Source organism: Vipera berus (assembly GCF_964194415.1).
Source record: "Vipera berus genome assembly, chromosome: Z".
Lineage (NCBI taxonomy): Eukaryota > Metazoa > Chordata > Lepidosauria > Squamata > Viperidae > Vipera > Vipera berus.
In genome coordinates this window covers 1,494,760-1,520,348 of record NC_138205.1, presented here as the reverse complement: position 1 = coordinate 1,520,348, position 25,589 = coordinate 1,494,760, and the positions used below count along the sequence as shown (strand labels likewise).

General features: G+C 52.0%; 2 protein-coding genes across 3 annotated transcripts in view; both read right to left on the bottom strand.

Annotated features, from left to right (window-relative positions):
* Positions 1-2,079: 2,079 nt before the first annotated feature.
* LOC308677506 (G protein pathway suppressor 2-like) lies at positions 2,080-11,411 on the bottom strand. 2 transcript variants are annotated; one of them, XM_081343959.1, is made up of 11 exons: positions 11,174-11,406; positions 9,467-9,576; positions 9,233-9,345; positions 7,958-8,037; positions 6,290-6,372; positions 5,284-5,434; positions 5,096-5,182; positions 4,853-4,932; positions 3,591-3,686; positions 3,129-3,197; positions 2,080-2,366 (listed from the first exon to the last, which is right to left on the bottom strand). In XM_081343959.1, the coding sequence occupies exons 1-11, from the start codon at positions 11,265-11,267 to the stop codon at positions 2,283-2,285; spliced, it is 1,047 nt and encodes a 348-aa protein (XP_081200085.1). In that variant the 5' UTR covers positions 11,268-11,406; the 3' UTR covers positions 2,080-2,282. The 2 variants fall into 2 exon arrangements, 1 of the variants encoding a protein (XP_081200085.1); XR_014028509.1 differs by lacking the exon at positions 2,080-2,366 and having other exon boundaries at positions 3,136-3,197; positions 3,591-4,623; positions 4,767-4,932; positions 11,174-11,411.
* A 4,177-nt stretch (positions 11,412-15,588) lies between these two features.
* The window catches only part of LOC308677857 (neuralized-like protein 4), a gene marked incomplete at its 5' end in the record, with an annotated part of 27,337 nt that continues 17,336 nt past the window's right edge, over positions 15,589-25,589 (bottom strand). Inside the window, 9 exons of the mRNA XM_081344554.1 lie at positions 15,589-17,288; positions 18,903-19,092; positions 19,540-19,652; positions 21,373-21,517; positions 21,804-21,911; positions 22,163-22,256; positions 23,849-24,028; positions 24,165-24,323; positions 25,100-25,305. Coding sequence (XP_081200680.1) covers positions 17,084-17,288; positions 18,903-19,092; positions 19,540-19,652; positions 21,373-21,517; positions 21,804-21,911; positions 22,163-22,256; positions 23,849-24,028; positions 24,165-24,323; positions 25,100-25,305 — 1,400 coding nt within the window. The 3' untranslated portion in view covers positions 15,589-17,083. The remainder of the gene's footprint in view (positions 17,289-18,902; positions 19,093-19,539; positions 19,653-21,372; positions 21,518-21,803; positions 21,912-22,162; positions 22,257-23,848; positions 24,029-24,164; positions 24,324-25,099; positions 25,306-25,589) is intronic.

Here is a 25,589-nt window from a genome sequence, read left to right as displayed (position 1 = left end):
TAAGCAGCACAGGGCTGTGAGGAGACAGCAGTGTTTCCCAGCCTTAAAAGATGTGTGGATTTCAATTCCCAGAATTCCCCTGAAGTTGACGGAATTAGTGTTTCTCAATCTTTTTAACACAGGGGTCTTCAAATGTGGCCCTTTTATGACTTGCGGACTTCAACTCCCAGAATGAAAACCCCTGCTCTAGATCAATGTTTCTCAACCGTGTCCCCTTGGAGATGGGTGGACTTCAACTCCCAGAATTCCCCAGCCAGCAAGGTTTTAAGAACAAATGGGCCTACACTACCTTTATTGCTGTTTTTTTTAAAGCTAACTTTCTTAATAGATGGTGGGAATGCAGTAGACATAATATATCTTATCAGCAAAGTGAAAAACGAAACAAAACCCTGACAAGCTACGTTAATAAGTGAGTTAAAAGGTGGGATAGACGGCACGACAAAAGAGAGATCGATCTGCCGGCTAGGGGATTCTGGGAGTTGAAGTCAACCCATCTTCAAGGGGCCAAGGTCGAAGAACGCTGGGTTTTAGGGGGCTGTTCTGCAGAGCAATTGTACGCAGAGTGAAATTCTGCAAGAAATTTGAACCCCCAGCTTTGGGATATTTTATTTCATCAATTGCAGGAAAGCAGCCATCTTTTCTAACGCAGGATGAAGATTTGACTAAATGCATTACGCCCGGGGTCTTCAAACTTGGCTCTTCTATGGCTTGTGGACTTCAACTCCCAGAATTCCTCAGCCGTGAGGGAACTATGACCCTTTGATGACTTGTGGGCTTCAACTCCCAGAATTCCTCAGCCGGCGTGAGGGAACTATGACCCCTTTATGACTTGCAAGTCCCAGAATTCCTCAGCCAGCCTGAGGGAACTATGGCCCTTTTATGACTTGGGGACTTCAACTCCCAGAATTCCTCAGCCAGCGTGAGGGAACTATGACCCTTTGATGACTTGTGCACTTCAACTCCCAGAATTCCTCAGCCAGTGTGAGGGAACTATGACCCTTTTGTGACTTGTGCACTTCAAGTCCCAGAATTCCTCAGCCAGCCTGAGGGAACTATGGCCCTTTTATGACTTGTGGACTTCAACTCCCAGAATTCCTCAGCCAGCGTGAGGGAACTATGACCCTTTTACGACTTGTGGGCTTCAACTCCCAGAATTCCTCAGCCAGCGTGAGGGAACTATGACCCTTTGATGACTTGTGCACTTCAACTCCCAGAATTCCTCAGCCAGTGTGAGGGAACTATGACCCTTTTGTGACTTGTGCACTTCAAGTCCCAGAATTCCTCAGCCAGCCTGAGGGAACTATGGCCCTTTTATGACTTGTGGACTTCAACTCCCAGAATTCCTCAGCCAGCGTGAGGGAACTATGACCCTTTTACGACTTGTGGGCTTCAACTCCCAGAATTCCTCAGCCAGCGTGAGGGAACTATGACCCTTTTATGACTTGGGGACTTCAACTCCCAGAATTCCTCAGCCAGCGTGAGGGAACTATGACCCTTTGATGACTTGTGCACTTCAACTCCCAGAATTCCTCAGCCAGTGTGAGGGAACTATGACCCTTTTGTGACTTGTGCACTTCAAGTCCCAGAATTCCTCAGCCAGCCTGAGGGAACTATGGCCCTTTTATGACTTGTGGGCTTCAACTCCCAGAATTCCTCAGCCAGCGTGAGGGAACTATGACCCTTTTACGACTTGTGGGCTTCAACTCCCAGAATTCCTCAGCCAGCGTGAGGGAAGTATGACCCTTTTATGACTTGTGGACTTCAACTCCCAGAATTCCTCAGCCAGCGTGAGGGAACTATGACCCTTTTACGACTTGTGGGCTTCAACTCCCAGAATTCCTCAGCCAGCGTGAGGGAAGTATGACCCCTTTATGACTTGCAAGTCCCAGAATTTCTCAGCCAGCCTGAAGTCCACAAGCCATAAAAGGGCCAAGTTTGAAGACCTTTGCATTGTGTGCAAAGACACCTGGTTTCCCCTTTCTTCGCTGCAGCGTGATTTGCACTCACGCCCTTCCCCACCCCAACGCTCGACGGGGCGAGACGGGAGGCCGGAACAAACCACACCACGCTCGCCCTCCGTGAAATGAAAGCCACACGGATGTATTTGGAGAATGCCACGGTTGCAATTTGGCAAAATTCATGACAGTTGTGGAGAGGAAGGCAGGAAGGGACACACTCGTCCGAGAGAGGCTTTTCGAATTCAGGCCGGGCACGCAGGCGGGGAAGGACTCTGAAGCAGCCGGTGTGTGTGTGTGTCTGTGTGTGTCTGTCTGCCGGGGGGCTCACTTGTGGTAGAAACGCTGACCTTGCGGGTGCTGTATAAAAGGGTGCCGAGTTGTGGCCTGGGCAGAAGCTTGGAAGCCAGACTGAAAGAGAGGAGCCGTTGAGAGAAAATGAGGTTTTAAAACACAAAAGTTGCTACTGGACACGATCAGGTTGGATGTAACTGTTAAGGGGTGATCCGGAAACTAGGCGACGCTGAGTTCTAGTCACGCCTTAGGCGTGAAAGCCAGCTGGGCCAATCACCAGGACATGGTGAGTTCTAGTCCTCATTTAGGCACGAAAGCCAGTTGGGTCACTTTGGCCCAATCACGGGGAGACGCTGAGTTCTAGTCCTGCCTTAGCCATGAAAGCCGGCTGGGTGACTTTGGGCCAATCACCAGGAGATGGTGAGTTCTAGTTCCGCCTTATGAAAGCCAGCTGGGTGACTTTAGAAGTCAGCAGGAGGTTGTGAGTTCTAGTCCTCATTTAGGCATGAAAGTCAGTTGGCTGAGTTTGGCCCAATCACTGGGAGACGGTGAGTTCTAGTCCCGCCTTAGGCATGAAAGCCAGCTAGGTGACTTTGGAGCAATCACCAGGCGACAGTGAGTTCTAGTCCCACTTTAGGCATGAAAGCCAACTAGGTGACTTTGGCCCCATCGCCAGGAGAAGGCGAGTTCTAGTCCCGTTTTAGGCACGAAAGCGGCCTGGGTGGCTTTAAGCCAATCACTGGGAGGCGGCGGGTTCCAATTCTGCCTTAGGCATGAAAGCAACCGAGCGATAAGTCGCCAGGCGACGGGAGTTCTAGTCCCCCAGCGGCCTCTGCTTTAACTCCCTCGCCCCTCCTGCCTGTCGAAAGGAAAACCTACCGTGTGGGGCTGCTGTGGGAAGCTGCCCGGAGAGGCAGGCCGGGCCGGGTGAGTGTAGGCCAAAGTGGGCTGCAGGACGAGTGGGGGAAAAAAGCAGAAAGAAAAAGAAAATGAAAAAAAAAAAGCCGATTGAACAATTTCCCTTCCGCTCTTGTCCATTTTTAAAAAAATCTTTTATCCTTGTTTCTACATCTTGGCTTGCCTGGGTTATCTTGCCTTGAAGCCCAGGGAGGGAGGGAGGGAGGGAGGAGGGCAGGCCGATGTAGTAAATAACTTAAAGATAATCAATAACTAAAAAAAGAATAAATTCAGCCCTCGGCCAGCAGCTCCGAGCAGGATGGAGAAAGGAAAAGGGCCGGAATCGGCGACTTGACCTGCCCGAGGAGAGCAGCAAAATTGAACTGCAATCATGGCACCCACACAGCCACAGACAGCCACACAAACACACAATCCCGGCCTTACCTTGGCGGTGGTCTGCATTTGAACCGGGAGCTGGGGGGCTTGGAGGAGACCCTGGTTCGGGTGGAGGGCCTGCGGGTGCATCGGCCGGAGGGTCGACTGGAAGACAAAAGGGAGGGGGGGGAGTGCAAAGGATCAGGCCCCGGCTTCTCGGAAATGGACCCCCCCCCCGCTGGAGGGCAGGGAGGGGGGGCGCACTCAACCCGTCTAGATACCTCCAGGCTGCCCCAAAATATTTTTGTTCTATAGACGCCTTTCTACCTGCCACATCTGACAGGGAAACATGGAGGTGATGGGCCCAAAGTCACCCAGCTGGCATTCGTGCCTAAGGCAGGACTAGAACTTACGGCTCCTGGTGATTGGCCCAAAGTCACCCAGCCGGCTTTCATGCCTAAGGCAGGACTAGAACTCCCTGTCTCCTGGTGATTGGCCCAAAGTCACTCAGCTGGCATTCGTGCCTAAGGCAGGACTAGAACTCACGGCTCCTGGTGATTGGCCCAAAGTCACCCAGCCGGCTTTCGTGCCTAAGGCGGGACTAGAACTCCCTGTCTCCTGGTGATTGGCCCAAAGTCACCCAGCTGGCATTCGTGCCTAAGGCAGGACTAGAACTCATGGCTCCTGGTGATTGGCCCAAAGTCACCCAGCGGGCTTTCGTGGCTAGGGCGGGACTAGAACTCACGGCTCCTGGTGATTGGCCCAAAGTCACTCAGCTGGCTTTCTTGCTTAAAGCGGGACTAGAACTCACCGTCTCCTGGTGATTGGCCCAAAGTCACCCAGCTGGCTTTCGTGCCTAAGGCAGGACTAGAACTCACGGCTCCTGGTGATCGACCGAAATTCACCAAGCTGGCTTTTGTGCCTGAGGTCAGACTAGAAATCACAGCCTACTGATGATTGGCTCAAATTCATGGCTAAAACGGGACTAGAACTCCCCATCGCCTGGTGATTTCCCCAGTCACCCAGTCGGCATTTACGCTTAAGGTGGGACTAGAACTCGGCGTCTCCTGGTTTCTAGCCTGGTCTCTCAACCACTAGACCAGGGGTCGGCAACCTCGGCTCTTTTATGACTCATGGACTTCAACTCCCAGAATTCCTGAGTCAGCATAGCTGACTCAGGAATTCTGGGAGTTGAAGTCCATGAGTCATAAAAGAGCCGAGGTTGCCGACCCCTGCACTAGACCAACCTGCCAGCTTGAGTAGCCCGCTCCTCTGAAAAATGCCTGCACCGGATCCTGCCAAGCTGGAAAATGCTCAGGATCTGAACTCACCGAATCGGAAAATCCGGACTGCTGGTTTGCGTGTTCCAGCTGCTTCTGGAGAGGGATGGTGGTGCTGGGCGGGATGAAACCTTAAGCAGGGGCAAAAAAAAAGGCACAATCACCCTCCAAAAAGCGACGTGTTTCAAAGGTGCAAAGGGCACAAAGATTCTTGGGCTGGCCGCCTGCTCCGAGTAGGGGGATAGGATGGATGACCTCACGGACCCTCCCCGAATCCTTGATCCCGGATCTTACCGGCCTGGGCAGCGGGGAAGTGACCATGGATGGCGTAACCAGCTTGTTGCTGGGGCAAATACTGCATCGTGGAGAAAGCCGAGGGTCCTGGAAGGGGGGGGGGAAGGAAGAGGAGGAGACGGGGATGTTGGCTTAATCCCGGCTTGTTCTGCCCCGCAGGTGTCTCGGGAGGCCCTCCCCCTCCTCACCTCGGATGGACTGACTGCTGGCGTAGCTGACAGGCACCGTGTGCTGGCCTTGCCCCACGGCATAGGGGCTGTGCCCGGTCTGGCTGCCCTGGTACTGCCCGTGTTCTGGGGTGCCGGCCGGGAAAGCTGGCTGGGTAGCAAAGTGCCGCGTCTGTTGGGGAGACACACACACACCCCGCCCCCCCCGAAAGTGGGGATCAGAAGCAGCCTCGGGTCTCTCTTGCTGGAGGCTCCAGTCCTGAAAGACGGAATTTTCCTCGCTCAAGAGTTGTACAGATAGTCCTCGACTTACAACAGCTCATTTAGCCACTGTTCGAAGTTACAACGGCGCTGAAAAAAAGAGACCTCAGGCCATTTTTCATCCTTAACGACCGTTGCAGCCGTGCTGGGGTCACGTGATCAAAATTCGGACATTTGGCAACTGACTCACACTTACGACGGTTGCCATGCGCAGGGATTGTGCTATTCTATTCTATTCTATATGAAATGAAATGAAACTATTGTCAAAGTACAACTATGTGTACATTGAGATTAGCTGAGCCTCCCTTTGTGCTCCCACCCCAACACACCGTGACAACAGACCCTCCATCTTACTACACCATGTGAACCTATTCTATTCTATATTCTATTCTATTTTTATTCTATTCTATATTCTATTCTATTCTGTTATTCCTATTCTATATTCTATTCTATTTCTATTCTTATTCTATTCTATTCTGTTCTGTATTTTATTATTCTATTCTATTCTATTCTATTCTATTCTATTCTATTCTATTCTATTCTGAAGACTGGACAGCCACTTGTCAGAAATGGTACACTTGAGCAGAGGGTTGGACTAGATGACCCAAAAGGTCCCTTCCAGCTCTGATATTCTGAATTCAAATGGGAGGTTCTGACACACACACACCTAGCCCCTCCCCCAGGTAAGACAAGGCTGGCCCACCCCCAGATTTTGAATAAAACAGGCTCCCCCCCCCCGTTTGTTCACCCGTTGGGGGGTCTTTACCGTGATAACCGGCGGTCCGAACATCTGCTTGGCCCGGTCAGCTGGGATGAGGGTGGCTGCCCGGTTGTGTCCACCTGGGCTCCCTACGGAGAAGGCAATTTATTAAATTTATTTATTTATTAGCATTCAATTTATTTGCTGGGCTCTATCCTTATGCTCAAAAATACGTTCGCCACGAGTCCCTAAAATAATAATATAGCATGTTTTCTTTCTTCCTTTTTTCTCTTTCATCTTTGGGGGGTTTTTTTTGACACGAAGAATATAAACATGTTGGGACGGTTTATAGAAAAAAAATGTTTTTCTCCGTTTTTTTTTAAAAAAAAAGATACGAGAAGTGTCAAAACTCGATGGCTGGAATGAGAAAAAAAAAAGTCTTCAACCGGTGCGGATGTGTTGAATATTGTGGGGAAAACCAAATTTTAAATAAGAATGTAAACATGATGAGGCCATCGAGACGATCAACGAAAAGAAGCTGTGTATTGATGCGGTTATTATGTGCAGGAACGCGAGAAAGATGTTTGTATTTAGTCGTCAATTTATTTAAAGAAGAACCGTATTAATTTAAGGTTGGCAAGAAAGAATATTATGGGAAGGAGAAGAAATCAAGCAAAGCTATTATAGGGATAAATAGAATTATAGAAAATAATGATTGTTTTTTAAACCCTGACCCAGACAACACGAGGTTTGCCAAATATTAAGGTGCATGTTAAAAATCAATAAAACGCACACACACACACACACACAAAATACAGGCAGTCCCACGTTACAGCGGCAGCGGAAAAAGCAACTTAGGACCGTTTTTCACACTTAACGACCGTCGCTGCATCCCCCCGAGTCATGTGATCGAAATTCAGAGGCTTTGCAACTGACTCATGTTTGTGACGGATGCAGCGTCGTGTGTGTGTGTGTGTGTGTGTGTGTGTGTGAGAGAGAGAGAGGTGATTCCCCTTTTTGTGGCCTTCGGACCAGCAAAGTTGACGGGAGAACCAGATTCGCTTAACGACTGTGGCAAGGAAGGTCATCAAAAAATGGGGCCAAATTCATGTCTCACTTAATGACAGAAGTTTTGGGTGGCTCAATTGTGGCCGTTAAGTCGAGGACTAGTTGTTCGGGTGGCTCTTGCCAACTGTTCGTTTAGCATAGTCAGGACGGCGGGGAAAAAAAAGGGACATCCCATCCGTTTCACCCTTAACGACCGTTGCAACGTCCCCCCACGATCAAAAATTCAGACACTTGGCGAGTGACTCACGCTTACGACGGTCGCGTCGTGTGTGTGTGTGTGTGTGTGTGAAGTGATCCCCTTTTGTGACCTCCGGGCAAGCAAAGTCAATGGGGGGGGGGAAGCCCAATTCGTTTAACGACCGGGTGACTGACGTCACAAACTGCAGCGATCCGCTTAACGGCGGTGGCGAGGAAGGTAGTAAAAACGGGGCAAAAACTCACTTAACAGCCGTCTCTCGCTTAGCGACGGAGATTTTGGACTCCGTTGTAAAGATGGTTTTTGGGGGAGAGGAAGGGAAACGCCAACTCCCTCCGGCTGCTTCTCCAGCGCCCCCCCCCTCAGTGCACCTGCTTCTCCGGGGCTGCAGACCCCACCGATGCCCTGGGCCCCCTCCCTGCCTGGATCTCAGCCGCCTCCCCCCCCCTTCTGACGGACGCCTGACCCACCTTGCATGTTGAGGATGTGGGTCCCAGCGTGCACAGCCATCCCCTGCTGGTAGGCGGCCGCCGCTAAGGTGGTCATGTCGCTGCGGGGTGGGTGGGAAAGAGCGAGGGAAAGCCGTCAGTGCCCCCCCCCGGGTGGCATGGAGCTCCCCGCTCAGGGGCCGACAGCGAGCCACTCCGCAGATTGAGAAGACACCAGGAGTCCCTGACCCCTCCAGCCTCAGCCCCCTCCCCAGCACTGAGGGGGGGGTCCCTAGTCGGGTGGTGAGACGTCTGCACGGAAAGCCCCCCCCCCAGCTCAGAGAGCACCAGGGACTCCGCCCCCCCCGTCCTCCCCCTCCTCCTCTTTCTACCTTTTTTCTCCATCCTTTTTTTCTTCATCTCTTCTCCATCCTCCTCCTCTCCTTCTACCTTCTTTTCCCCATCCTCTTTTCTTTTCCCCATCTCCTCCTCCTCTCTACCTTTTTTCTCCATCCTCTTCTCCTTCTTTCTACCTTTTTTCTCCATCCTCTTCTCCTTCTACCTTTTTTCTCCATCCTCTTCTCCTTCTTTCTACCTTTTTTCTCCATCCTCTTCTCCTTCTACCTTTTTTCTCCATCCTCTTCTCCTTCTTTCTACCTTTTTTCTCCATCCTCTTCTCCTTCTACCTTTTTTCTCCATCCTCTTCTCCTTCTACCTTTTTTCTCCATCCTCTTCTCCTTCTTTCTACCTTTTTTCTCCATCCTCTTCTCCTTCTACCTTTTTTCTCCATCCTCTTCTCCTTCTACCTTTTTTCTCCATCCTCTTCTCCTTCTTTCTACCTTTTTTCTCCATCTTCTCCTTCTTTCTACCTTTTTTCTCCATCTTCTCCTTCTTTCTACCTTTTTTCTCCATCCTCTTCTCCTTCTTTCTACCTTTTTTCTCCATCCTCTTCTCCTTCTTTCTACCTTTTTTCTCCATCCTCTTCTCCTTCTTTCTATCTTTTCTTTTCTCCATCCTCTCTTTTTCTCTTTCTTTCCTTTTCTCCATCTCCTTCTCCTTCCCCCCATCCTCCTCCTCCCCCTCCCCTCCCCGCCGCTCCCTTCTAGCCCTGATGCCGTCCCTCGGTCGGGTCACGAGACGCCTGCAAGGAAAACCAGCCCAGCGCAGAGACACGGAGGGTCTTCCCGGAGCCGAGGGGTCTCTCTCCCCACCTCCATCCATGGCCTGGAGGCGGCCGGGCTAGTCCTCCAGATCGCCTGGGGTCTGCTGGAGACAGGAAGGCGGGTGGGGGGAGGGAGGGGGGAGCCCCCTGCCCACCTTTGCTCCTTGCGACGGCGTTTCTCCTCTTCGTGCAGGACTTTCTTGAGCTGGAGAAAGAGTTGATGCTTCTCCTCCTGCAAGGCTAGAAGTTTCTCCTGAAGCTTCTGGATCTGGAGGAGAGGTGCGGGGGGGGGGGGGAGAGAGAGCAGGGAGGGGGTGTTCAAGGGGGCCTCCCAGGCCGGGAAGGGGGGGTGTGTCGTTTTGAGGTTCCTCCCACCCCTGGGAACCCACCTGCTCCTTGGTTTCCTCCAGGGACATGCGCTCCTCCATCTCTTTCTTCCTCCTCCGTTCTTGTTCCTCCTTCATCTTCTGCTCCATCATCTTGTCCACCTCTTCTTCTTCTGTGGGGCGGAGGGAAGGGGCTGCTACCAAAGGGGGGGGTCAAGCGCCCACCCCCCCTCCCCTGGCAAAGGGGCAAGGGCTGACCCACCTGGACAGGCCCAGGGGCCGGTTCTCCGCCTCCCCCACCCTCCCCTTCCCCTTTCAGGAGCTCCGCGGAGGAGAAGCAGAAGTGTCCAACTTTGACCGAGACCTGCGGACTTTAACTCCCAGAATCCCCCAGCCTGGCAGACTGGGATCCAATAGGGCCAATCATTGGGCATGAACACCACCACCACCACCCCCGGCACGGCCAACTGTGCCCCGCCAGCTGCCAAAGGACTGGGGGAAGACCACCAGGTGACCCCTCCATTATATCCACAAGGGAACTTCGCTTTGAGGGTCCCACAGACCAGGGGGTCCTCAACCGTGGCAGGTTTTAAGACTTGTGGACTTACTTCAACTCCCAGAATTCCCCAGCTGGCAAGGTTTTAGCAGAATTCAGTGTGTAAAGGACAAGAACAAAGGTGACTGGGCTACTTAATTCTTTGATCGGGTAACTTACTTAATAGAAGGTGGGAACGAGGTTGGCGTAATATATCTTGATTAAAAAAGAAAAGAAATGGCTGAGGAATTCTGGGAGTTGAAGTTCACAGGGCTTAAAGGGGCCACAATGGCCCGGCCGTGGGCACCATCCTGCCCCAAAGTTACAGGCGGAGACCCTCCTGACGAGGGTCTTCCAGCCAAGCTTGCCATCCAGAAGGCAGACCCTGGCCCAGTTCGGGGCTGGGAGGTGGACCCCGGGGAAGCCCCTGGCTGAGGGGCGGCGGTGAGGCCCAGGGACCCTTCCCATTCACGGGAGAGGGGGGATGTCCAGAACTGAGGGGAACCTGGAAATAGGGGTGTCTGGAAGCGGGGGAAAAATGGGAGGGGCTCTGAAAGGGGGAGCATCTGAAGTGGGTAGGATCTGTAAATGTGTGTGTGGGGGGGGATTTCTATAAGTGCCTGAAGTATGGGGGGGTCTGGAAGCATGGAGGGCCTGGGGGCTCAGGAAGTATGGGGGGGGGGTCTGCAAGTAGGGGTTGTAGTGGAGGGATCTGGAAGGGGGGGCTAGAACGAAGGGGGAATGTGGAAATAGGCTGTATATGTGCGTGTCTGCACGTCTGAAGTGGGGGGGTCTCAAATGGGAGTCTAGAAATAGGGGAGCTGTAAGTGGGGGGGTCTGTAAGGGTGTGCGGGGACCCCCCCCCACGGAAACAGGTTGTGTGTGTGTCTCAAATGGGGGGGGGGTCTATAGCTGGGGGTGATCTCAATGTAAGAAGGATCTACTACTTGGGGGTTCTGGAAGTGGCGGGGGGGGCCGGACGGGTGTGGGGGTGTCAAGTGGGGAGGGGTGAAAGTGGGGGGATCCGGAAATGGGGAGCCTGTAAGGGTCAAGTGGGGGGGGCTGAAAGTGTGTGGGGGTCTGTAAGGGTCATGGGGTGTGTGAAAGGGGGGGATCCGAAACGGGGGGGTCTGTAAGGGTCAAGTGGGGGGTCTGAAAGCGGGGGGGGATCCCAAACGGGGGGAGGGTCTAAGGGTCAAGTGGTCTCAAGCGGGGGGGGCTGGGGGGGCTCTCACCCTGCCGCTTCCTCTCGCGCTCCACCATGACGTGCCGGTGCAGGGCGCGGGCCATGGCCGAGCTCAGCTTCGGGCGCTCCAGCAGGGCCGGCATGGCGGCGGTCGCAATCCTCGCGGCGCCCGGACAGCCCCGGAAGGCGGGCGGAGGGGAGGGGAGGGGAGGGGGCGGCGGCAACGGCAGAGACCCCCCCCGTCCGACGCGCAGACTCTTTGGCCCCCGCCGCTTCCTCTTCCGGGTCGCCGCGGCCACGCCCAGCCCCGCCCCCGCCAGGAGAACCGGGCGGGAGGGGCGTGGCCCGCATGCAAATGCCAAGCGGGGATGGGCGGGGCTTCCCCTCCGGCCTCTCCTCCCGCCTTCTCCAGCAGGGAAGGGGGAGAAAGTGGGGGGGGGCTCCCTCCCCCGCCTGATGAGTCTCCCCCTCCTCCGCTAGGGGGCGCCCCAGATCCCCAGGCCGGGAAGAAGCTCCTCCCCGTCCCGTTTGCCCCTCCTACTCCAACCCTGCTTATTTCCTGCCCCAACAACGCCCTTGCGAGGTAGGACGAGGGGAGAGAGCGCCCAGAGTCCAGCTTAGCGGGGGCCAAGGTGAGGGGGGGGCCCTTCGGAGCAGACAAGCTAGAGCCCCTTCCCATCAAAGCTGGAAATGAGGGGTAGGGGGTGGTCTGGATGCCTTCTTGAGCTCTGTGTTTGTGTGTGTGTGTGTCCCTGACTTTTTGTGTTGGGAGGGGTTAAGTCGGATAAATCAAACTTGGCCCTTGGATGACTTGTGGACTGCAACTCCCAGAATTCCTCAGCCAGGCACGCTGGCTGAGGAAGTCTGGGAGTTGAAGTCCACAAAAAGGCCCAAGTTTGAAGTTAAGTGGCTTTGGCCACTTAACACTAAAGCAATTTCCCCCCCCCCCCCCCACAACCTTGACCCTTTTAATTGAAGACTTGGGCTTCAATTCCCAGAATTCCCCAGCCGGCAGAGGATTCTGGGAGTTGAAGTCCACCTCTCTTAAAAGGGGTCCCCCCTCCCCCCAAAAATCCAGATAACTTTTAAAGGGAGGCAAATCCCCACATTTATGGGAAGGGGGTGATCAGAATCACCCAGAAAACCTGGGGTTCAGAGGGGCTCCTTAGGTCATCTAGTCCAGCCCCTTTGCTTGCTGTAGGCACCCCAATAAAATGGTCCCAGCTCTCTGCTTGCAGCCGTCCAATCCAAAGGGGTCTCTGTGCCCTCTCCGAGTCGCAAGCCATTTTGTAACAGTCCCCTGCCTGAACGCTGGCTCACTGGTTGGCAAGCCCTATTTAGCCCTGGGATCAGAGACCACCAGGAGACCTCGAGAACAAGAAGCAACAGTCAGCAAATCGAATGCTTTAAGCTTTCTGGTGCTTTGGAAACTCCAAATTGTATGAGCCTCTTTTGCATTTGCCGCCTTTCACACTACCGGTTACTGACTTGCACTGGGTCTGAAATGTCTTTTTTGCAGCAGGTCCTCGACTTACGACAGTTTAGTGACCGTTCAAGACGACAACGGCATCGGAAAAAAAGCGACCTCGGACCATTTTTCAGAGTGATGACCTTTGCAGCATCCCTATGAACACGTGATCAAAATTCAGATGCTGGGCAAGTGACTCGTATTTATGACAGTCGCAGGGTCCCCCGGGGTGTGTGTGTGTCACTGGATAGCCATTTGTCTGAAATGGTATAGGGTTTCCTGCCTGAGCAGGGGTTAGACTAGATGACCTCCAAGGTCCCTTCCAACTTTACTACTACTACTATCATCATCATCATTCCCTTTTGCCACCTCCCGACAATGGAGAAATCAGATTCAGTTAACAACCATGTTACTAACTTACCCACTGCAGTGATTCACTTAAGAACAGTGGCAAGAAAAGTTGTAAAGCGGGGCAAAACTCAACAAATGTCGCACTTAACAGCATAAATTTGGGGCTGTAAGTCGAGGAGTACCTGTATTGCATTTCTGGATTGGCTGCAGGATCTGTCCCTCGCCCGGGCCTACCTTAAAGGGGTTAAGGTAAAGACCACCCCGTCTTCCTGCAGAGCTATTGAGAAAGACGGTCTCCAGCCAGCCAGCCTGTTGAGGCTCAATTACTTGGGCAATTACGTCTGGCGGGCAGCTACCTCGCTTGCAGCCCAGGCCCCCAGGGGTTGTGGTGATCTCACACGTGGGCACACAATGACAGGACAGGTGTGGTGCTCCTTACCCGACCCTTGCAGGTCTGTGGATGATGGGTTTGTCTAGCAGACGTGTCAATCACTCTCTCCGCAGCCTGTGCTTCTCTCTCTCTCTCTGGGTGGTCCCCTTTTCCTAGCAGCCTCTCAGTTTAGCAGCTTATTCTTCACAGCCTGATTTGGTGTAGGAAGTCCTCGGTTTGCAACTGTTCCTTCAGCAGCCGTTCCAAGTTACAACAGTGCAGGAAAAAGTGGGCTTCTGATCGGTCCTCGCACTCACGACCATTGCATCGTCCTTGGTCACACGAGCGAAATTTGGGCGCTCAGCCACTGGAATGTATTTACGACGGTTGCAGCATCCTGGGGCCGGCGTTTGCGTCCCTCCCGGCCGGCTTCTGATAAGCCAAGTCAAGGAGAGACGCCAGATTCACTTAATGACTGCCTGATTCGCTGCAGTGAATTGCTTAACATCCCGTGGCAAAGGAAGCTTGTAAAATTGAGCACGGTTCACTGAGCTGCTTTGCTGAGCAATGAAAATCCTGGGGTCAGTTGTGGTCGTAAAAAGGACTACCAACTTACGGCCACAGCATTTCTGTTGTTAAGCAAGACGTTTGTTAAATGAGTTTAGCCCGGTTTTATGTCATTGTTTCGGAACAGATGCCAATTGAATCACCGCAGTTACACTATGTGTGGCAGCAGCCAAGAAAGCCAACACAATCCTGGGTTGTATAAACAGAGGCACAGAATCAAGACTACGCGGAGTATTAGTACCGCTTTGTAAAGCCCTAGTGAGGCCACACCTGGAATCCTGCAGCCTATTTTGGTCACCGTATCACAAAAAAAGACGTTGAGAGTTTGGAAAAAGCGCAGAGAAGAGCAACTCAGAGGATCCAAGGCCTGGAGACCAAAACATACGAAGAACGGCTGAGAGACTTGGGTTTGGCCAGTCTCGAGAAAAGAAATAGGGGAGACATGATAGCAGCGTTCCAAGTATTTGAGGGGCTGCCCCAAAGAGGAGGGGGTTACGTTATTCTCCAAAGCACCAGAGAGGACGAGAAACAACGGTTGGAAACTGACCAAAGAGAGAAGCAACCTGGAATTAAGGAGAAGCTTCCTGACAGGACAATCAACCAGTGGAACTGCTTGCCACTAGAAATCGTGGGTGCTCCATCTCTGGAGATTTTTAAGAAGAGGCTAGACAGTCACCTATCTGAGATGGTATAGGTTCTCCTGCTTGAGCAGGGGGCTGGACTAGAAGACCTCCAAGGTCCCTTCCAGCTTCTATTCTATTCTAATTTCTCTTCTTCATTTTTCTATTCCTATTTTATTCTATTCCATATTTTCTATTCTTTCATATTTCTGTTCTATTCTTATCATTATTCTATTCTCATTATTCTATTGTATGCTTTCATATTTCTATTCTGTTCCATTCTATTCTACTCTATTATTCTATTCTCAATTCCAATTTCTATTCTTCGTATTTCTATTCCTATTTTATTCTATTCTGTTCCATATTTTGCATTCTGTTCTGTTCTATATTTTATTATTCTATTCTATTCTTTCATGTTTCTATTCTATTTTATATTCTATTCTAATTCTATGCTATTCTATTCCTTATTTCTATTCTATTTCCTATTCTATTCTATTCTATTCTATTCTATTCTATATTCTGTTCTGTTCTATCCTATCGTCATTAAGTGAACCTGGCTTTACCATTACTCATCCGAAGGTCACTAAAGGGGATCACGTGACCCCTCTAGGATGCTGCCACCATCATGGATACGGATCACTTGCCAATCATCTGAATTTTGATCACATGGCCACGAGGACGATGCAAAGGCGGTAACTCTGAAAAAAAGGCAAGTCACTTTTTCCCGCGCTGTTGTAACTTTGAACAGTCACTAAACGAACCGTTGTAAGTCAAGGACCACCTGCAAAACACACACACACACACACACACACACACACACACACACACAAACAAATTGCATGGCTGTCTCTTCTCTCAAGAACCTCAAAATCTGCCTTTTGTCTGGACGCTAAAATAGAATTTTTTCCTCTCAAGTCTGTTTTATTTCTAAGTTTACTGGAAGCCATGCCGGGAATTCTGGTCCTTGGGCTGCAATGTAATAAATAAGAGAACGGGAGGGGGGGGGATTGCAATGGGGGGGACGGGAACTTGTAAACGCCACTTGGGGGGGGCTGTCGGGAGAGTCACGAAGGAGACAAACAGAAAAAGCGGTTTTAACTGTGGTTTATAAACCCTTGGAAAGGATGGGAACATTTTTTTTTGAAGTTTTGTCCCCAAAAAAGGGTGGGGGGGGAAGGAGGAAAAACATACAGAGGAACAACCCCCCCCAGCTTCCGACAAGATGTAAAAAAAAAGGCATTTCCTCCCCCCAAAAAACAAATAAAGTGAAGAAGCAGCATAAATAGCATTTAAAATACAAATCGGAGGGGGAAACGAGGACGGGCGCCGGTGTGGGGGGGGGGCTCGCATACTTCACACACACCCCAGAAAAAAAAAATTCACATTTGTTTTGTCTGACGATCAGCACAACAATAAATAAAGGGAGGGGGGAGGTGTGTGCGCGTGCCGGAGAGGGGGGGGTTTGCACACATATCCCACTAGTCCCCCCCACCCCGGTAAACGGGGACGAGCGCTTTGTGGGACCGGGAGAATAAGAGCAACGAAAGAAATCGGAATTAAGGTGTGCTTTTTTTTTTTACGGGGAGGGGTGGGGCGCAGCCGGTTTGACACGTTGCGTCCTTCTGGTGAAAACCCCACACAAAATTAGGAAACACACCACCCACCCACCCACCCACCCACCCCAAAGGCAAAAAAAAATAAAAGAAGTGCTTGGAGGCCACTTCTGTAAATCTGACCTCCTGCCAGACACCCACACACCCCCCCAGAAAGAAAAAAAAAAGAATGAACCAAGCTGGGTGGGTGGGCTTCAAACCGAGGGGCTTCAATGCAACATTATGTGGAAAGAAGACCCCGAGATTTGTTTTTTTCCCCCCGATCCAGATTGGGGATCCAGACGAGGGACTCCGGATTAAGCGGAGAGGGTTCAGACGAGCCCATCCCAAGCTCCATTCGGGTCTTTTTAAGTGCCTGCCGGTGGGGGTGGGTGGGGGTCTCCCTCGAGGAAGAAGACCCAGCCCCCCCGCCCCAAAAGACCCCCCCCATCCCGATCCCTTCCCAGGGGAAAAGAGGTCTCGGCGCAAGGAAGGAAACGCAATCTGAATCGGACCGGGGATGGGGGGGCGCAGAAAAAGGGGAAAGGATGTTGTCATGTCTGTAGAAATCCCCGGTGTGTGTGTGTGTGAGTGTGTGTGTGTGTCAGAAAGACCCTTCCCCAAGTCCTTTTGTGGCAACTAAAGACCCCCCCAAATTCCCCACACACCCCGCCCCTTCATGCTCTTTTAACAGTCTCCCAGCCCCCCCCGCCCCGTTAGCTTGTCTAGTCTCTGTGCAAATGAAAATAAAAGGAGGCGAACGGCCCCCACCCCAAGGCAGCCCCCTCCCCAATAGAGTCCTCTCCCAACGGAGTCCGTCTGGCTGTAAAAGAGCTCTTCCCCCCACGCCCCCCTTGACGGCACGTGCCATTTCCACCCGGTCCGTGCGTCGTGGGACCCCTCCCCGGGGCAGAGGGGCGGGGAGCGCGGGATTTTGGCAAAAGCTGTGGCGTCCCCACGCGGACGGTCGGTCAGGGGGGGTTTCTTTTCCTCATTCCACGCGGACGAGCAGGCCGAAGAGGACCGTCGCCCCTTTCTCCTTGGTGACCCACTCGATCTCGGCGCTGCTGAAGCGGGGGTCCACGGGCTCGGGGGCAGCCTGCGAGGGAGGGCAGACTTTGTAGGACCCCGGGCGCACGCACACCTGCAGGGCCACCTGGGCGGAGTGCTGTCGGTGAGACTTTGGGTCTTTGAATCTGGAAAAGCGAAAAAAATAAAATGCGGCTGGGCTTACTTACACGCAGAGATCGTCGCCGGGCCGAGGCCTTGAGGCTGAGCGCCGGTCGGTCACACGGAGGCCGGTGTACTGTATTTCCCTCCCTTTCATATTTTATTTTATTTTATTTTATTTTAATCTTTTTTAGCTCGTCTTTTGCCTTCCTGTTTTTTTTTAACCTTCTTCCAAGTTTAAAGGTCATTTTCAAGTTTAAAGGTCATTTTAAAGGTGCACACAAAGAATATAAAAAGAGATTTTTTTTAAAAAAAAAAATCTAGCCGCGCTCGGCTTTTCCTACGTCCCAAACTGCTTCTGGCAGAAGAGTCTCCAGGGTGGGGCCCAAAATTCAAGACAGCCGCCAATGGGACAAATCAAAGCTCTGTTTTGTTTTGTTGTGCGTGGACGTAGGGGCAGGAAAAACGACGTTTGCTAACTTGGAGTGTACTGCGTTGGCTGCCATTTGAATAGAATAGAATAGAGAATACGATAGAACATAGAACACAATATAGAATAGGAATAGAATTACAAATAATAGAATAGAATATAGAATACAGAATAGAATAGAATAGAATAGAATGATAGAATAGAATATAGAATACAATAGAACATACAGTAGAATAGAACACAATATAGCAGAGAATACAACAGAATACAGAATAGAACATAGAACATAGAATAGGAATATAATTACAAATAATAGAATAGAATATAGAATACAGAATAGAATAGAATAGAATAGAATGATAGAATAAAATATAGAATACAATAGAACATAGAATAGAACACAATATAGCAGAGAATACAACAGAATACAGAATAGAACATAGAACATAGAATAGGAATATAATTACAAATAATAGAATAGAATATAGAATACAGAATAGAATAGAATAGAATGATAGAATAGAATATAGAATACAATAGAACATAGAATAGAACACAATATAGCAGAGAATACAACAGAATACAGAATAGAACATAGAACATAGAATAGGAATATAATTACAAATAATAGAATAGAATATAGAATACAGAATAGAATAGAATAGAATAGAATAGAATAGAATAGAATAGAATAGAATAGAATAGAAATAAGGAATAGAATAGAATAGAATATAGAACAGAAGAGAATATATAACGTAGAATAGAATAGGAATAGAATTAGAAATAATAGAATAGAATAGAATATAGAATAGAACAGAGTAGAGAACAGAATTAGACCTAAAACAGAACAGAATAACAAGAGTTGGAAGGGACCTTGGAGGTCTTCTAGTCCAACCCCCCACCCAAGCAGGAGACCCTACACCATTTGCGACCAATGGCGTTCCAGTCTCTTCTTGAAAGCCTCCCGGGATGAAGCTCACACGACTTCTGGTGGCAAGCGGTTCCACTGGCTGTTTGTCCTCACTGTCAGAAAAATTCCTCTTTATGTCTAGGTTGAATCTCTCCTGGGATCAAATTTGGACTTTTTCACACACCCCCACCCCCACCCTGCAGGCTCCCCCCTCTCCGGTGTGTGTGTGTGGGGTCCCGCTAGGACATCTCCCCCTCCAACCCCCCCCACACAATCCGGCCGGCCACGGGCGACACCTACTGCACTTTGGTGGCGAAAGGCTCCAGCCCGGCGTAGCGCAGGGTGGGCGAGAGGAGGACGTGGGGGGCTTCCTCCCGGCCCTGCACGCTGTTCTCCTCTGCCTCCAGGTAGCCCCCGTTGGTGCCGCTGCCGGCGCCCCCTCCCTGCGGATCGGCCTTCACCGGGCGGCAGCTGAGAATGGACGTGCTCCCTGCGGGGAAAGGAAGGAGGGTGCCGTTGTGTTTTGGGGAGCGGGGGGGGGGGAACCGGAGGGCCGGCTCACATTAGCATCCGTTGGAGAGTGGGGAGGGGGGGCACCACCAGTCCTAAGAGAGAGCCTCTTACCACCCCGCTGAGCCCTCCCAAGTCCTCTACCTCAGCCTCCCCCCCCCACATTCCTGTTTTGCAGACATCCCGCCCCCCAAATACAGCACTGGATGCAATTTTGGGGGGACTCCTGGATGGTCCCTGGCAGCTTTCTCAACCATTTTCTCCAGGAAGGGGGTTTGCCGTTTGCGGCCTTCCAAGGGCTGAGAGAGACTGGCCGGCCCAAGGTCACCTGGCTGGCTTTGTGTCGAAGGCTGGACTAGAATTCACAGCCTCCCAGTTTTCAGACCCAGTGCCTTCGCCCCTCGTGCCAACGGGCGCCGTCGCTTACCGGGCACCAGCTCCCCTTGATCCAACATGCGGCGGACCGCTCCGATGCTCGTCCCATGATAGGCCATGTGCCACTTCTTAGCGGTGCTGGCCCCTTCCAAGCGGGGGCTTGTTCTGCAAAAAATAAATAAATTTTTAAAAAATGGTGCGTGGGCAGGCGAAAACCCGGGTGGTCCGGGAAACCCCTTCCTGAACTCAGACTGCGACAGCCACATCTTCACGCGGGGAATCCTCAACTTGTGGCCCGAATGGAGCCTAAAATTTCACTCGCTAAGCGAGACGGTCGCTAAGCGAGTCCCACCTCCTTTTACGACTTTCCTCGCCTCTGCTGTTAAGGGAATTGCTGCAGGGACTGGCTTTTGGGACGTCCGATAAGCAAATTCCATTCGCCCCGTGTTACGACCTTCCTTGCCAGGGCTGCCGTTAAGCGAATCACGGCAGGGGCTAAGTCAGCCGCACGGTTGTTAAGTGAATCTGGCTCCCCGCCCAGGTTGCTTATGGGAAGGTCGCAAAATGGGAATCACATGAGCCTGGGATGCTGTGACCTTCATAAACGTGAGTCGGCTGCTGAGCGTCCGAATTTGGATCCCGGGACTGCGAGGTCCTAAGAATCCAAAATGGCCACCCGTCACTTTGTTCAGGGCCCCGGTAATGGCTTAAAGACATGTGGGCTTCAACTCCCAGAATGCCCTGGGACAAATGCATTCCTTTTGATAGGTATGCCCATTGTGGCCTGTTTACTCTCTTGTGATCCCTTCCTCTGCAATCTCTCCACTCTTGGAAGTATGGCGGGGGGGGGGGGGAAGAGAGAGAGAGAGGCATGGCTGGCTGAGGAATTCTGGGAGTTGAAGTTTACAAGTCATAAAAAGGACATAGTTCCCTCACGCTGGCTGAGGTATTCTGGGAGTTGAAGTTTACAAGTCATAAAATGGTCATAGTTCTCTCAGGCTGGCTGAGGAATTCTGGGAGTTGAACTTTACGAGTCATTAAAGGGTCACAGTTCCCTCACGCTGGCTGAGGAATTCTGGGAGTTGAAGTTTACAAGTCATTAAAGGGTCACAGTTCCCTCACGCTGGCTGAGGAATTCTGGGAGTTGAAGTTTACAAGTCATAAAAAGGACATAGTTCCCTCACGCTGGCTGAGGTATTCTGGGAGTTGAAGTTTACAAGTCATAAAAAGGACATAGTTCCCTCACGCTGGCTGAGGTATTCTGGGAGTTGAAGTTTACAAGTCATAAAATGGTCACAGTTCTCTCAGGCTGGCTGAGGAATTCTGGGAGTTGAAGTTTACAAGTCATAAAAAGGACATAGTTCCCTCACGCTGGCTGAGGAATTCTGGGAGTTGAAGTTTACAAGTCATAAAAAGGACATAGTTCCCTCACGCTGGCTGAAAGTATTCTGGGAGTTGAAGTTTACAAGTCATAAAATGGTCACAGTTCTCTCAGGCTGGCTGAGGAATTCTGGGAGTTGAACTTTACGAGTCATTAAAGGGTCACAGTTCCCTCACGCTGGCTGAGGAATTCTGGGAGTTGAAGTTTACAAGTCATTAAAGGGTCACAGTTCCCTCACGCTGGCTGAGGAATTCTGGGAGTTGAAGTTTACAAGTCATAAAAAGGACATAGTTCCCTCACGCTGGCTGAGGTATTCTGGGAGTTGAAGTCCACAAGTCATTAAAGGGCCATAGTTCCCTCATGCTGGCTGAGGAATTCTAGGAGTTGAAGTCCACAAGTCTTACAAATTTGGAGACCCCCTGCGCTAAACGAACGGCTGTTACGTCGAGGATGCCCTGCTGCCCCCCAAGACCCCCCTCCCACAGGGCCCCCCCCCCAAGGTACCTGAGGGTGAAGCGGCACCACCCAAAAGGCAAGGCGTAGTCCCGGGGGGGCTCCCCCCGCTTGTAGTAGGCCTCCTCGCCTCGCGGCTTGCGGCACGCCTCGCAGTAGCAAAGGCTTGGCTTGGGGTCTTCGGCAAAATAGGCATCTGGGGGGGGAGATTGGAGGGGCAGACACGGTTAGGAAGGCGGCCCCCAGAGGGGCAGGTCTCGGGGGGGGGGGGTTGGACCCGAATTCGGTTTTTTTGTTTGTTTGTGTGTGTGCATTAAAAGAAAAGGAAAAAAAAAGGACCGTTTCCATTTCATCATGTTATCACTTAACAACCGTCTGGCTTAGCTCCGGGAAATTCTGGGACCCGCTGTGGTCATAAGTCGAGGAGTACCCCAAAGTGGCCTTTTTTCTCCCTCGCCCGCCCCGCGGAGCCCAGGGCTAACCAGGCAGCAGTAGCATGTCCTTGAAACGGGCGCAGAGCGACTGATACTCGCAGGTCTTGGCGGGGTTGAGGTCCACGGGGGGGGTCCAGCACACGCTCTCCTTGATGCCTGGAAAGGGGGGGGAAAGGCAGAGGCGGGTGGGGGGGGTCCTCCGGTGCGGCTCGCGAACCCTACTTTGCTTTGGAAACTCCATTCCTCGAAGACCAGGGGACCCCCCCCCCGTTCCCCAAACCGTAGAGCCACGAGACGGGTTGCGAGCGGGGAAACCCAGTTTGTTTAAAAATCCAACCAGGATTGTCAAAAGGGGAAGCGGAAGGGGAGGGTGCTGACTCCCCAGAAAGCGGCCCCCCCGCGCTCACCGTCCACCATGTCGGCCTTCTCCATGCCCCCCTGTCCTTGGGGGTCCGTGCTCTCGGCTCCCACGGCGGGAGCGTCGTTGGTCACGATGGTGACCTAGGGAAAAAAACAAACCAAGAGCCTCTCGTCGTAAGTCGGGTCAGATTCCCCGCAGAAGCGGCCAGGAAACCCTAACCCACGCACAATGGGAACTCTGCCCCTCCAGATTAGGGGGGGGAGGTTGACTTCGTGGGGGGCAGCAGCTGGCTCCCTCCCTCCTTTGCTCAGCTTGGCAGGAAAAAGCCAGACGGTGGTTCTTTCAAAGCGTAGTTTGGCGCGGGGGGGGGGGGGGAGAAACTCAGCCGGGTGACTTTTCAGAGGTAATCCCGGTTCACTTAGTGACTGTACAAGGTCACACTTAAGAGCAGATGGCTCGGCCTGGAGGGTGGATGAGCCAAGGTGGGCAACTTAACTGCAGGGATAGATGGTCTGAGATGGAGTAGGTTCTCCTGCTTGAGCAGGGGGCTGGACTAGAAGACCTCCAAGGTCCCTCCCAGCTCTATTCTATTCTATTCTATTCTATTCTATTCTATTCTATTCTATTCTATTCTATTCTATTCTATTCTATTCTATTCTAGTCTGCATTTTATTATTTTGTTCTATTCTATTCTATTCTGTATTTTATTATTCTGTATTTTATTATTCTGTTCTATTCTATTCTGTATTTTATTATTCTGTACTTTAAGTTTAAGTTTAAGTTTATTAAATTTTTATACCGCCCTTCTCCCGAAGGACTCAGGGCGGTGAACAGGGCATATAATAAAAATACACAAGTACAAAAGTTAAAAAAGAATTAAATTATTGCCCAAAGTAAAACAGTAAAAATATACAAATATTAAAACCCTGAGTTAACTCCCCATCAGGCCAGGCCGGCTTGTTCGAATAAATGGGTCTTTAACCCGCGCCGGAAGGAGCGGAGATCCGGTGCCATCCGGAGCTCAACCGGCAGTTGATTCCACAAAGCCGGGGCGCCCACAGAGAAGGCCCTCCCCCTGGGGGCCACCAGCCGGCATTCCCTGACCGGAGGCACCCTGAGGAGGCCCTCTCTGTGGGAACGCACAGGGCGTTATTCTATTCTATTCTGTATTTTATTATTGTGTTCTATTGTATTCTATTCTGTATTTTATTATTCTGTATTTTATTATTCTGTACTTTATTATTCTGTTCTATTCTATTTTGTTTTTTATTATTCTGTACTTTATTATTCTATTCTATTCTATTCTGTTCTGTTCTATTCTATATTTTATTATTCTGTATTCTATTCTATTCTATTCTATTCTATTCTATTCTATTCTATTAATTCTATTCTAAATAGTGTTGTCAGCTTGGCATAATTACAGAGTGCAGAGAAGAGCAACAAAGGTGATCAGGGGACTGGAGGCTAAAACATATCGGGAACGGTTGCTGGAATTGGGTATGTGTAGTTTAACGAAGAGAAGGACGAGGGATGACAGGATAGCAGCCTTCCAATATCTTTAGGGGCTGCCCCAAAGAAGAGGCAGTCAAGCTATTCTCCAAAGCGCCCGAAGGCAGGAGAAGAAGCAACGGATGGAAACTCGTCAAGGAGAGAAGCAACCTAGAACTAAGGAGAAACTTCCTGACAGTCAGAACCATTAATCCTCCCTCCTCCGTCCCGGCCGGACCCTCACCTGCTCGCATTGCCCGTAGAGGTCGACCAGCACGTAACAAGGGCTGGGCACGTCTTGGGCCGCCACGCCCTGGTCGATGCCGTTGATGTAGAGGTGAAGGCAGCCGCCGGCGTCCACCAGCACCCCCAGCACCGTCCCCTCGGGGCAGGTGTCCAGGTTGGGGCCGTAGTTCTCGCAGATCTGCGGCGGGGGAGCGGGAGGGCAAAGACGGGGGTGGGTGGGTGGGTGATCAGCGCCCCGGTTTCAGGCGGGGTTTCTCCCTCTCTCTCCCCCCCCCCGCCGCCACCCCTTCCTTGCCCGCCCCCCTCCCCGGCACCTTGAGGGAGTTGTGGAAGACCGAGTCGCGCTGCAGGAGCCACGTGGAGCGCTTGAGCGAGCAGGCCGTGGCGGGGAAGTTGAGCCGCTCCGGGGAGCTGCCGATGACGCCCAGAGAGAGCGAGGACGTCCACTGGGGGTTCAGGGAGTCGATCTGGAACTGAAGAGGGGGGGCGGGGGGGAAAGAGGGGCAGGAGGTCAGAAGGGGGTCCTTTTGGCGGGGGGGAGGAGGAGGGGGAAACCGGGCAGAGAGACACACACACAAACACACAGACTCGCATGCGCAGCCTGGCCTTCTTCCTCTCCGGAAGGTGGAAGGAAGGAGAGAGGAGGGGGAGAAGGAGGGAGAGGGAAGGAGGGAGAAAAATGGAAGGGAGGCGGGAGGGAGGAAAAGGATGGGAGGGAGGGAGGGAAACAGACAAGGAAGGATGGAGGGAAGGAAGAAGGAGAGAGAGGAAGGAAGGAAGGAAGGAAGGGAAAGGATGGGAGGGAGGGAGGGAGGGAAACAGACAAGGAAGGATGGAGGGAAGGAAGAAGGAGAGAGAGGAAGGAAGGAAGGAAGGAAGGAAGGGAAAGGATGGGAGGGAGGGAGGGAGGAAAACAGACAAGGAAGGATGGAGGGAAGGAAGGAAGGGAGAGGGAGAGAAGGGAGAGGATGAGAGGGAGGAAGGAAAACAGACAGAAGGGAGGAAGGAGAGGGAGGGAGGGCGGAAAATGGATGGAAGTGAGGAAGGGAGGGAGGAAGGGAAGGAAGCCTGATCAACAGCATCAGCAGAGGCTGCCACCGGTCAGGACCCACGGACGGCACTGCACATGCCCCAAAGCCCGGCAGACTCCCTTTATGCTGCCTCCCCCTTCCCCACCCGGACGGTCCCTCGGCAGGGAAGAGACCCCCCCCAGGGGTTGAGCCCAGCCCTTCCCCCCTGCCCCCCCCACCTGGAAGAGCTGCTGCTGCGGCAAAGGCTGGCCCACCACCACGATGCCCTGGTTGTAGCTGGAGACCCGGGTGGCCGTCAGGTTCCCGTTGGAGAGGAGGATGTTTTTCCCGTGGTTTTCCAGGAACTCCACGGGGGTCGTGGCGGAGGAAGGCGGGTCGTTCTCGCACTGAAGCGACAGGAGGACAGGGTTGGGAGGGGCCCCCGCTCAAGCAGGGCACCTCCTACGGCACCACCCCAGACGCGTACAGCGCCCGCGACTTCCGGTGGCAGGCAGTTCCCCCGGCTCTCAGGAAATCCCTGCTTGCTTCTCTCCTCTGCCCTGCCTCCGGGGGGGCTTTAGGAGAAGAGGGGGCAGCCCCCCCAAATACTGGAGGACTACAGATATCACCCCTAGGCCTTCTTTCCACTCGACACCCCCCAATTCCTGCAACCCTTCCTCCTCTTTGCTGCTCTTCTCTGCCCTCTCAACATCTTTTTTTACAACAGGG